At 41.8% G+C, this 13,808-nt stretch overlaps 1 protein-coding gene across 9 annotated transcripts in view; it reads left to right on the top strand.

Annotated features, from left to right (window-relative positions):
• LOC145446766 (voltage-dependent L-type calcium channel subunit alpha-1D-like) overlaps positions 1-6,680 on the top strand; it is a 100,021-nt gene extending 93,341 nt beyond the window's left edge. For all 9 annotated transcript variants that reach the window (XM_080325126.1, XM_080325128.1, XM_080325127.1 and 6 more), the window contains 2 exons: positions 3,854-3,939; positions 5,539-6,680. In XM_080325126.1, the coding sequence (XP_080181252.1) occupies positions 3,854-3,939; positions 5,539-5,680 (228 nt within the window). In that variant the 3' untranslated portion in view covers positions 5,681-6,680. The remainder of the gene's footprint in view (positions 1-3,853; positions 3,940-5,538) is intronic.
• Positions 6,681-13,808: the final 7,128 nt, after the last annotated feature.

Below are 13,808 nucleotides of genomic sequence, written 5' to 3'. Positions count from 1 at the left end.
ATTACTAACTTGGAAATAGCTTCTTCTGCTTGACTGCCAACGATGTCAACTTTGACCACCGCTGGCTGTATTCTTGAACTGTTAACCTCTGCTTTAGTGATTCACTTTGCGCGCGATCACGAATTCCAAGTTATCATGTGTTTCGTGACAGAGCGACCGTCGTTTACGCGAGTTCCCTCGATCGTTAGTTACGTCGGCGGTGCTAGAAATAGAGCGATGTCCAAACGTGCGGCGTGCGACAACGCAATAGCTTCATATTCGTTGCTGCTGCAATCAATAACCGCACGCCAATGACACAGGATTCCGAATTATTCCGAATTTTATCAACGCGACGAGTGTAAATTGTATAATATATTATTCTGTCCTTGAATTACGTAGTTTCGTCCGTAGGCGTGACCAGGGTGGTCGTAGTAGCCATGTATGGTTAAAAATAGATTTCTTCGAGGGGACGCGTACTGTAAGCAGTTAATCGAATGTGGCTGCTTTCGGAATTGCAAGATCTATCTTCGCTACTGACTCAAAATGATTAATGGCATGTCAAGTAATGGTATTTTTGAAAATGGATACAGGGGGTGTTTCGACCAGTCGTAATGATAATTAAATTCATAAAGACGATGCAAACATCTCCCCAGCTTCTTTCTACTTTACAAAATACAAATTGTAAAAAGTAGTTTTGTCACAAAGCTGTTAAGTAGAAGTGGAAGTTGTTAAGTAAGCAGCGCAAGTATAGGCAAAACCTACTTGAATATACCGACGGATACCGGACGCGAGTGCTTATGGGGAACTCGGGTCGTGCATGTTCGACGAGAACTCGATAGTTTTGGTCCGAACCCGAAGTTTGATATTGTCCAATGTCTGATTTCAGCCCGTAGACTCACAATTTATATACCGTGATTATTCGAGCGGTCATTCGGCCGGATTTAAGATCAGTCTGAGTTCACATCGCCTTAGAAAGTGATATTGGACGCACAGTGCTTCCCTGAGTAAATTTTGTGATTGATTACGCGATCAATGATCACGATCAAGACAGTCGCTAGATAGTCAAGGTATGGCTGCTAGAGGTCATCGCCGTATCCCATAAACGTTACCGCGAAACTGCGTTGGCAAAACGCGATTCGACTGGTAGGCCGACTACGACGGGTTTCCCTCGTCTTTCCCGCGTTTCTGCACAGGAAACTGCGGGATTGTAACCGTATCACTTGAATGGGAATGTAGTCGGGTATTATATCGCTGACGCGTAAATCAACTGAAATTGAACTTTAGCCGCTATGGTTTCGGGGTGTTGCGTGAATTAACTGTACACACTATAAAGCGATACGAAGTGAATAGCGTGTTATATTACAACGCCCGCATAAAGACTGGTATTTGTAAAGACATCGAAGAAGCCTGATAATGCACTTGCGATACGTGATTGTTATCAATCCTAGTCTAAATGCTGTGAATGGTTAGTCCGCCGTTAGCATTTTTGTTCCCGGCACTGACCGGACTAGACAATGGAATGTCGAACGCAGCTATTCACGTTCAAGTCTTCTTTGAATTTGCATCATCAGCATTGTATCACACGCATCTAACATGCTACACTTTACAAAATTTGCATATTCCTTGTTTATTCGGATTTAGCCCGACGCTGTGAATACAGTAGGCGGGATTGGAGTATTGTTCTATGCAATGCCGCTATTTCCTTATTATACACTCCAACTCGAAAACTAATAGCCCACTTCGCGCCAATTGCAAGGTATACTGATGTTTATTTACTGTGCTCATGCCGCGTTAGTTTTGCCGTATTGGGGCTAGGTTATCCGGGATGATTTTCAGCTCCTAGTAGCTCTCCGTTAATGACGGTTGGGCAGATGCGTACTGCTAGTTTTCATCGCTTTATCGTTTCATTTGAGATAGATATCTCAATTGATGCACTGTGCCGTGAATTCTGGATAAAAGATCAAACGGAAAGTCCTTTTAGTATCAGATATATCCGAAATCGATCTCGCTGTACGAGCTACTTTTAGGTTCTGTTCAGAGGTGGTCGAAGTAGTCCCAGTACTCAAGTAAAAGTAGAAGTGAAAGTAGAAAATGAACAGTTTGACTAGTACTCAAGTATAATAGTTTCAAAAAGCACACTTGTCGTGGAGTCGCATGCTTTTGTAGTTGGTGGGCCCTTCAAAATTGCAATGTTTATTCGTGACTAACGCAAAACGATTATTGACGTTACGAATAGATGTAATCATCGAATCAGGGTTGTAGTCAAGTCGCAAGTTTCCGTGTCACAAGTCATTCTCACTTTTATAGTTTTGACTCGAGTCAAGTCTAGTCATTTTCAATTCACCACCGAGTCAAGTCCAAGTCAGGGAGTATAGGGTCGAGCCCGAGTCCAAGTCATCATGTTCATTGTTCAGTTTTCAGTTCAATCCGGTTCAACCGTCTTTTTTCAACTCTGCACGGGTGATATAGAATGTCTCGCATTCACAATGTAGTAATTTACCTCGGTCTTAACAGTTTCTGGCCCTATTTCCCAACTGTCAGGACTCAGAGACGAAACACGTATAGTGGTAACTTTACTATTCATCGATGTTACTATACAATGTCTGTCTTTGCTTTCCTAGTCTCGAGTCATATGACTTGGTTCGAGTAGTGCACCACGAGTACAAGTCGAGTCATTACAAAAATTCATTTGTGTCGAGTCGCGTCATTGTACGCATTTGATAAAATTACTCAAGTCAAGTCGAGTCACCAAAAATCGCGACTCGAGTCGTGACTCCGGTCATTACAGCCCTGCCTCGAATATACGTACAGTTTTCGTGATACACGGGCTGTTTCACACGGCTGTTGTGGAAATTTCGCTCATAAAAGTGATAAAAACTTAACCTTAAATCTAATTTTTACTTTTCAAATACGAATGGTAAAAAGTAAGTAATTTTGCCTCAAAACCTTTTCAGAGTTTAAAAAGATAACCACTTGGCTATGTGGTGCAAGTGCCAAACGTACTCTGGTTCTGTCCCACTACTAGCCACGTTTACCCCTGGCCTCACGCTCACGTATCAGTGTTGGGATGAATCGAGTCACTTTGCAAAATGACTTGACTTGATACGACGTTTCAGAAATGTGGATTTACTCGGGGCTCGAAGCGAAGTTTACGAGTCAATTTCAAGTCATCAAGTAACCGGTGTCGGCTAAATCGCTTAGTTCGGCTTCTTAACGATACGCCGGGCCTCCATTGTTACATCACAAATACATTGACCGCAAACGCTGTGATCGATGCGTGTATTTCGTTCCTTTATTCAGAATAGCCTAATTCATACACCCATTGCCATGTTGATGGGAGCGACCCCTTTGATTGTGCGGTTTGAGCCTAACAATCTGGGTTGACAGTGAAGTCGGCACGCAACACTCAAAATGGAGATCCAAATAACCATGTCGTCGAGTGAGGGTATGTAATGACTGACGCGTTGCATGAATCAGTAATTAGGTGAATGTATCTAGCGCGGATACAGCCTAGTTGACCGCTCCGTCACAAGTGATTCAGCGAGAAAAAAATGTCTATGCATTTGCATCCTTTACCTGCAGTATTGAGCAGTGCTGGGCAGATTGAATCCCAATCGGGGTTGCTTTGATGCAGAATTGCATCGTCTCTTCGAATGCTTGCGACACATTGACTGTCGAGACAGTTGGTATTGGCATCGTCGTAATTGGCCCCTTTTTGTAAATCATAATATTCATTTGAAACGTGACTGCGCAACCCAATACGTCGCGCTTTTTCCATTGCCGGATATCCCATATCCATATCCTACGTGATATTTTCAAAACACTCCACGCGCTGTGGCTGCGGTTTGTCCTAAATCCTATCCTCTGTTTATAGCAACGGAACGGCAGGAAACAGCATTTGGCAGACAACCGGTACCGATTGTCGGGTTCAGCGACGAATAAGCTCTGCCGCCAAGAAAGGTATGGTTATTGAATGTTGATGATTTGAAATGGTGTGTACTATTTGGCGAGACCAGGACCTATAGCGAATAATGAATAGAACAATGGACCTGCAGTCACTGCATGTAGGTAATTATTTGATGCATGGTAAAGAAATGCTGCGTCATGTTGAATAAAGTAGGCCGTCAAGAGACAGTTTGAACGACCCTTGAAGCGTGCACGTCACGGCCATTCATCAACGTGATGCTATGCAATACGACACAAACTTACTAACGGAACTGGTGAATGGTGATGTGAAGAACGATCGCCGTAGTAAAAATTTGTCTGTGGTGTCAATAGATTATACGGTGACATAATTAGCCGACCAATTCCGCCAAGGGTCCTATATAACTAGAATAACGTGCATTCAGAAGTGGAAGACGCATTCTTCCCTCTATCTACCCCAGAACAACATGATATGTTCTTATTACGCTGCCGTGGCCCCGTGGTATTAAGAAATTCCGTGTGCACCTGTCACCTCCCCCTCCCACGTCAAATAAGTTTCATCATGCTGCAGCTATGTACACAAGGTTTCCGTGTAGTAGTTATTTATAACATCAGTCCTTATTGCGAAGCAGTGGCATAGGAGCATGTGCTGCCGACTCTAGCTTTCGTTGAAAATGCCGCTCAGATATTGAAATATTGAAAAAGTTTCAATCTTTTCAATTATATTTACTGGAAATCTCGATGTGTTGACTAAAAAAAGTTTCTCATTCACATTTTGCCGCCCCCTTGCAGCCTGCCGCCCCTGGCTCAGAGCCACAACCGCCAAGTGGCTGCTACACCACTGTTGGAAGAAACTATAGCAGGAATGAATTAGTGTTATAAACCTACATGTTCGCCCCGTTTGACACACCGTATGTCCATAATTTGTCTTATTCATAGTGCTCATCATAGATTCAATTGCCGGTAATGGGTCCGTGATTATAGGGCTGGTCAAAAATGATATCCTTTTTTATTTTTTAGTCAATAGATAGTGTCAACTGTCAACTAGGTGAAAATGAGGCCAGCCAGCCCTGTATGTATAATTGTATATATTCTATAACACTGGAATATTAAAATATTAGTTCTTGTAGAACTGATCACTGCCACTTTTTGATGGATGTGCCGTATATCCAGATAGAATTGATACCGGATTACAACAGACACGTGATATGTGTGCCGCACATGTCAAACCAGGTGGCGTGCGTTATACAGAGGTAGCGGAGTCAGTCACCAAAGCTACTCAAGCAGGAATAGAAATAATGTCGTGAATTTCTACTAAATTACAAGTAGAAGTGGAGATTTTCAAGACATGTCAAAACTACTTCAAGCGGAAGTAGAATATTAAAGGCCTGACAATTTCTGAGGGAAGTAGTAAATCTGGTCTAGGGATCGCAAGCATTTAGCTGTGGTTACGTTTGAAATTGCAAGATGCATCAAAAATGTTCAATGACACTACGAATAGGTAGAATTTTCGAAACTTTAATACGTTACGATGATACGGCCCCGGTAGTGTCAATTTCACTTATAAATCTGACGCACTTTCATCCCGAAACTGCTTTCTATTAACGATTCGTCACCAGTCATCGATCCTTGCAGGGTATCCGAAGATGACTCGACTAAAGAAGGACCCCGTCCGATGCCTAACTTTCGTAAAGAAGCGACCAGCCTGAGGATACCGGATAGCAACGACGCGGAACCGGATTTGGCCGACGAAATAATCGTGCCCAAAGCCAAATGAGCCAGCGGCGCGGTGGCGAATGTCCTCGCGTTGATAGGAGCCTCACAAGCCTGGCGGTAGGCGACAAGGAGTTGGTTGACGCCGAATACAAACATTTCTTTATTACGACGGTGTTGACCAAGAGTCATTGCGGAATGGTATCCCCTTCACAGTGTTTGAGCAGCAGATTTCGAGCAACGACCATTTCGGCCCTCACTTTAACTTGGCCCGCATTTTTAATGCATCACCTAGCGCGCACCACCACGGTCCAGCCGCGCTCAGGAGGCAGAGTTCTTGGCTTATCAATATTATATTCTTTATATCTAAGGTATGCGACTGTCTGGGCTCATAATAGCATTCGATTTTTCAACCCGAAGATGATACATGAATTGCAGTAACCTATTTCAGATATCATACCTTTGTCGGTTAACTTGAGACCGATTTACAATCCTGGAGCACCTTAATTGTTAGTGTTGATCGCACGTTATCACGACCTTGTTGTATAAAGCGCGCTATCACTCATCAGTACATTGAACTCCGTTTCTGTGAATGTTATCAATTCTTACCTTTTGACGACGGATACCATGACATCGCTATGACGTAACATAGAGTTGCAACTAATCGAATGCGCCGGTATTGTATCTCAGCAAGGTCGACCGTAAAGTCAAGTATCGGCAATAGGCTGTCTTGTTGTCGAATAGGGGCAACTCCTGTTAATGACAGAGCCATGACCAATTGGCTTGTTTTGTACGTTTTTTGATATTCCGGGTTTTGGTTCACGATAGGCGTACGATAAAACGGCCTGATTACGAAGGGCGTCTTTGTGAATATTGTTATTTTGTACTGGTGTACACAAATCCATTTTACCTTCGCTGGGTCGCCGTTCGCGAATATTTCTTGTACTGGTCGTTTCGTCACTCCAAAGTGAGGGTCTGCGTCTGTGGTGACTTGTCTTTATCAACATCTATACTGTGGTTACTGATTTTGAATGACGAAATAAATGCTATATGGTTTTACCGAATGTGTCTATTGCGACGTGATTTCGTGATGATATTACTATGCGATTAGTGCAGATGATTAGGGTCGTTGGACGTGGTCAGTGGTTATTACTACTCGGAAATGAGTGCTCGACAAAAGTTAACAATAACCTGGAGGCAACAAGACTGCATAAAGTGGCGCCTAAACGGTTCCATAGCGCACTGTGCGAAAATCATCCCACCCACGACTTCAAAGCTCCCTGAGCGCGCCTAAATATATGGCTTCCGTGCTGCATATTATGCTGGTACAAAGCGGATCTTCAGCCTGTTGTTCCAATGGAAGTACGGACAATGAGATTTGCCTGGTATTTTCGCGCAGTGCTGCTGAGTTCAGACCAGTTCACGAACAAATTTGACCTCGCGGTATAGGAACGTTTGCGATGTGACTGAGGTGGTTTCTTAGCCGTATGAGACTCGGGGCGCAGAAATCATTAACATATAACAAGGCAAATGCCCTGTCGCATTTCCAAGCGCCCGAATAATTCTGCTAGACTGCGGAATGCGCATTCCTGCTCACTCGATCCTCGGTACCAGCTGGTAATTGTAGTTGCGAGGCGACATGTTTCCACGAAACAATTCTTTGGAATTTAATTCTTTATTTCCCCTGTTTGCTATTTGATAAGATGTTACTAAAACAAGTTCAAACAATTACATTTTTATGCTGTAGAAACTCATCATTTATACACCATCATCGTGAGGCTCTGCGGCCGAGTTTCAGCAACACACGAAATTAATCCAATAAGAATTTACTGCAATATAATGGAAAGGTCGTTGCCATCTGTTGTCTTCATGACTTTATATTCTGGATGCTGTCGATAAGCGCGAGCAGCCAATGTCAGCTGCAGCATCAAGTCGGTTGCGCGGTTTGGATGGAAATGCTGACTCATCCAGTTACGTTGTAGTGAATGGCAATTGCATAAGACAATTTTTACTGATTTGTGGATATGATGAGGAAATATTAACATGATAACTGATATCACTGTATATCAGGGATCAATCAATCAGGTTTATTAATATTTTTATCGTTTCAAAACATCACAAGACTGCGATACAATGAAAAGATAGGAAGGTGTCGAAACAACTTGGAGTAACCATTAAGATCAGACACCCACCTTAGCCTAGGCGAAGTAAATAAGACGCATGCACACTGAATGAAAAGTAATGCAGAGAATATAAGACGCAAGCGACAAAATGAGGTGGCATGTGGCGGAGGGCGAGGTCGATGTTAGGTCGTGGTCCGGTAATCCTTAAGACTGGCTAGTATTGATTTAGAAGAAATTGCTTGTATTTCGACTTGAATGCGGGCATGCTCGACGACTGTCGGATAGCCGGCGAGATGCTGTTCCACAATTGGGGTCCGGCATACTTGATAGAGCAATGCGTTTTCTTGTATTCAGTCCTGATCATATGGTAGTTGTTCTTCGATGACGCGCGTGTGCTGTACTTGTGCGCTTTTGTTTTTGAGGTGAAGTATAGTCGTTGAAATTTGAGGGACATTGACCGCAATGGAACTGATACACAAACTTGGCAATTTCTAGCTTTCTCATATCTTCTAAGTTTAGAACACCAAATCTTTTGAGAAGCGATTTATCAGTTGCACATCCAGGCCCCTGTGGGGCTTTGGCAATGATACGGATGATTCGATTTTGAAGTTTTTGCAGTGGGTCAATTGTATTCTTGCAGGCAGCACCCCAACAAAGAATTCCGTATTGTAACTTTGATAGGAATAGAGGGACCAGGGGTCACCAACACGCGGCCCGCGAGGTCATGTTTTGCGATTTCAGATTTCGAAAGAACGATAAGTAAAGTATTTAGAAATGCAGAAATATATTTCAGTTTCAAAATGTTGTTGTTATTGCTGTTTCAAAATAAGCTATTCGCCAGTGCCCAACATCACTATTCCTCACTGGCTACAACGGCTTCGACGCTGCCAACAGGATGCCATCGAAGGAGAATCAGCCGATATGAATGGGCATTGGGCAATGGGCATATTGGGCATATGGCCGCGAAGTTCAATGACCCAGACACTGCCAAGACCAAGACGCTTAGAAATGACTTACGGCTTTCCCACAAGATCAAGCTTTAGGAGAAGACAGTCTTTCAGCTAAAGTAACGTGTCTCGCCAGCCTCAATATTGATTCCCTTAGTGCATGGGTGGCCAACCTTTTCGGCCCAGGGGCCACATGAGATCAAGCCACTTGAATGTTGATGACCTCTTGTATAGTCATCCAATAGGAGCGAACCGGATAAGGTAACGGTGAAAGCAAGACTTATATTACTACGCATCAAAATCTATAACAATTATGTAATGAAAACTCCCGCGCAGGAAAGCGGTAGCCGCGCAAAGCGCAAAATATATTCAAAGTTTATAGATAAATTTGCTTAATAACAATATTACTTCTACATGCTCATTTGGCAAGGACAGGATTTTCCGGCGCATGGACGGACATATTGATATCGAAGATTCGGTGAACATGCATTTATCATTTTGCGCTAAGGTTTCATCGACGACGATCTTTCTGTGAGTGTGGAAGCGAAGTCGCTTGTTGGACGGCACGTTCTCTCATAATTGCGAATATAATTCTGTAAATTTGGGGTATTTTTAATTTTCTGGAGAGGCACCAATACTAAAAGCAAAAATTCGAGTGACAATAAATCATTCGAAGTGCCAAGAAAAATATCGAGTCAAATAAATCTCCACGAAATATTCTACTCCGTGGTCATATACAAAGATCTACGAAAAATGTGGCTGGCCCCTGGCTACGCAAATGCTTCGGAACTGATATTTTGGTCCTTAATATCCGAAATTTCGCCGTCAGGGTAATCAAACTTTGGTTGGTCTTGCAAGTTCACAATAAATTACCTGGATAAATTTATTTTTTGATGTTTTAACTAATTTCGAGAGATATCTCACGGGTCACTGGTTGGCCGCCACTGCTGTAGTGCTTTGTCGATGCAAAGCGTTGCCGGGTATCGTGCGCAGCTGATAGTTCAAAATAAAACGAAAGTAATTAACATGATATTTCTTGTTGTGTTTTCACTACTTTTATACATTATTGCTTCTTTTGTGGTACCTATTATGACAGTCGCCAATGTTAGGGAGCACGGCGTTGTACTAACGTAAAGTTTGAACAACGTGGTTGCTAAACGGTGCGGCAATTTGGTCCCAATATTGCATTTCTCCGGCCCGCGGCCTCTACGAAATTTGAAAAGTACGTGGCCCGCGACCCGTTTTGAGTTGGCGACCCCTGCTGTATACCATGTAACCTCAATGGCACGCTGACAACAGCGTCATGACCAATATAAGTTGAAATCCCCTGTTCTAATTGAAATTTAGCGTCGTATAAAGTCATTTACTGCGGCTACGCTATTGGTTTTTGGGTTGACTTCACGTGGAATGAGATTGAATGGGATAGGCATGTAATGTGTCGCTTCCGCAACCCTTTCTGCAATTACAAAACATGATTAGAAAAATTTCATTATACTCATGTAAACTGCGTCATATCATGTGCGCGCCGTGACATATTGTCGTTGTGTATGAAAGAAATGATTCAGCATTTAGAGGTGCAAGTTTGTTGCGTCAAGACGATTAGGATTCATCTTTCCTTTATGAGAAGTGAGAACAACCGGTCTGGTATGGCTCGATATGCTGCAATGGTAGGATTACCATATTTTGGAAATCTAAAAAGAGGACACTTTTTCAGAATATTCAGACTTGCAAAATCGGAGTAGAATCCTCAAAAAATGGTAAATTTTTCCCACTTTGTGGTCGGTTGACTAAAAAAAGGTCAACTTTCCACTCGGCTCCCGAAATACCCGCCGGAGCGTCACTTCGGTGTTAATTTACAGCATCTCAGTCGAATTTTGCTATAAATATGACCAAAATTCTCAGAAAAGAGGACAAAATCTCAAAAAAAGGACAAAAGGGCGACCTCCGAAGACCCTTTAAAAAAAGTCAAAAAAGAGGACGAATCCACTTAAAAGAGGACGTATGGTAACCCTATGCAATTGACACCATGATATAGAAATGTCTAATGCAATATGTATGTATGATGTAAATGAAATTTTCAGTGACTACGTATAACTTGAAACGCATGGTGGCCTTAACTCAACAGCGATCTCGGTTACGTATGTCACGCATAGATCATTAGTGGACGCTGAAATGAGTGATTTGCATCCTTGATACTCAGTCAAACACAACCTACAGGCGTCGGCTGGGTGTATCGTGCATTGATATGACTCCCCCAAACCGAATTATATCAGCGCAAAATTATTCAGATGTCTGTCACAAAAGTCGTTGTCACTGCTACAATTTGCGGAATCAAACTAACATCACATTTATTTGACATACAGTGTGCATTCCACGACTATATTCAACATATTGTACAATTAAACCATATACATGCATGAAAATAATCGAATACATGTATATCTCATTCTACGCGAGCATTCAAGAAGTGGCCTTCTGTCGTCACCAAAATTTATATGTATTGCTGAACACTATATGTGTAATTAAACGCTTCTTATACCATACCATGATCAGTAGTGAATAGAACCATACGAATTCGGCGATAATAAGCAGTTTAAAATATAATGATTTCGCGCTATAAATCAGCGCAACATGACACGTCAGTGCGAACGGACAATAGCATTCATCCTCGCGTGAACTAAATGTGAGTCGTGAGACTTCTCAAGAGTACAGGCTATATGTATATGTGATCCAACGACCTGAACTGACCGCAGAAGTCCAAGAGAGTTTTTTGAGTTCGACGCGAACATAACCAACCTCGCGAAATGGCCTCCAAAGAACTGTAGCTAGTTATATACCTCTCGTTTATGAATTACCAATGATTGTGAGCTATATCGTAATGAATTGAAATTAGTTAAAATCTTCACATATGGATTGAATGCACGGGAAATGGAGGATGCGTGTACTGGAGACATATTCACATGAGGTCTTGAAATAACAAAGTAAACAGATCAACAGTACAACGTGATGCAGTACAATACCAAGCTATAATGCAGAAAACATCGTGCTCCCACTTTCGCATGTTATCTAACCCAGGGGTTTTCAAATACTTTTTCGATCTCGCGACTCACGCATTTTGTTAAGAAGCAATTTTGTGTAAAATTTCATGCAACTTAATATTACTATTAGAAGACTGTTCTTGTCACTTGTAAATTTTTCACAAAATACAGTGCGAAAAGGCTTTACCATTAAATCGCAATCTGGTGGCTTTTTGAACTGATGAAATATTAATGAAAATGAAATTTGACATCTAAAACGTGGGGATGGTGTGAATGTGAGGTGAACGTTCGCGTTCTGTGTGTAAACCTCAGAAATTTAGAGGTTCACGTTCATAAACGAACCTTGGTAGGTTCTGCACTGTGAAATTTTTTCATATATTACAATTTTCACTTCATTATAACATCTTTGGTCTAAATTTATTGCGTTTCAAATGCGGGCCACTCTATGCATGGCGCTGGCTGGCAGCATAAAATAAATCAATACTAAACGAGCATGCACCCTGATAATCTCAAAAATTTTACTTGCGTTGTTACAAAGTTGGCTCGAAATATCCAGCTATCGGTTTGTGAATATTTAGTGGCTCTCTGCCGTGAGCTTGACCCGCAATCACACAACATCAAGAACGAAATAACGAAATACACTACATGTAGTCAGCGAATGCTCCTTATTCAACCAATCAGTGAGATTGATATCGTTTTCTGATGTAAAAAATCTAACAGGCGTAGGGGGTCAATCTTGACTTCATATGTTTACTGTATTATAAAAACCAAATCCGCGCGTATGGGATGTATACTGCTGTATAACTTAATTGTGGGCAAAGCGACGGAAGACATTGATTTTATGGGATTATTATATAATTTGATCGCTTCAGTTGATACATTTAGAGACGTTTAAAACGCCAATATGTACTTCGGCATTGTGGCATTATGTGGCCCGAGTCGTCGCTGGTATCGTGTATATACAAGTACATTAATATAGACTATGACGTCCCTGGAATATAGGGTTGGAATTAGCAACATGACGTCATGTGACGTCATGAGGTTCACACCATCACTAGTAAAACGTATGAGAGTAAGAATGAAGTTATCATCCCCGGTGATACATGTGCGACTTGTGGTGTATTTCGTGTGTGTGTAGTAGTATATTAACCTATACTCATCACAGACCACAGAGCACCAGGCCGTTAAGCACCATCATAATTCGAGGTTAAATACTAAAGATGGCAATCCGTCTGCTTTTTAGGTAAGACAAAGCAGAAAACTCAGCATGATCACACTGCACATAAGTATGCAATGCCTTATCCTCAACAAATTCAACAATCATTGGAATATTAAATCTCATATTGTTCACTTATGGCGCTATGCTTCGTTGATGGAATGTAATGCGACAATCTTAGCGTTCCATTTTGGGTCACGATAAAAGGATGCTTTAGCGATTCTACGTAACATTTAGGCCCATTTCCTTGTATCATGACCAAGAAAGCTCGAAAATTTTGAATCAGAGTACCGTTTTATTTTATACCGAGCGGGCTTTTACGCCATGCAGTGCGATGATAATTATAATTTTAGACAGGTTTGAAAAGTTCATTATTAGGAAAATACAATGTTTCTATTTCCGGTGAACCTAAAATATTTCGCGACTCTATCTGGAAGGTTTCGTGACCCAAATTTGGACCTCAGCCCATGCATGTTTAGGAACCCCTGATCTGACCAACCTATATATGCGATTCATTTCCGTATCTTCGACGCTGACTCTTGCAATGATCATCCATATCTCTCCGTCTAGTTTGATTCATCATGCACCATCGTCAATGCGAAATGATTCAGTATTCACAAATAGATTTTCGTTTACGGAAGCCTCAATCTAATCAACCTGAACAATGCTGAAACCCTCGGTCATTTAACTAACATTTGGCGATAATATAATCAGAGGTGTTAAAGAGCGTGGTAAACTACTCTCATTATAGCCTTACACAAGTAACTTCCGTGTAATTACAGTTATACTATCTCACGTTAACCTAACAGTTTCCGAGGTCAAAGAACTCTCATCAGTAATTACGAGGTGTACCTTAGTAAAATTTAAG

The sequence above is a fragment of the Botryllus schlosseri genome, chromosome 9 (assembly GCF_051294905.1).
Source record: "Botryllus schlosseri isolate E-star chromosome 9, Bs_hap1, whole genome shotgun sequence".
Taxonomy (NCBI): domain Eukaryota; kingdom Metazoa; phylum Chordata; class Ascidiacea; order Stolidobranchia; family Styelidae; genus Botryllus; species Botryllus schlosseri.
The sequence above is the reverse complement of the archived record's forward strand: the minus strand, read 5'-3'. Positions and strand labels throughout refer to the sequence as shown.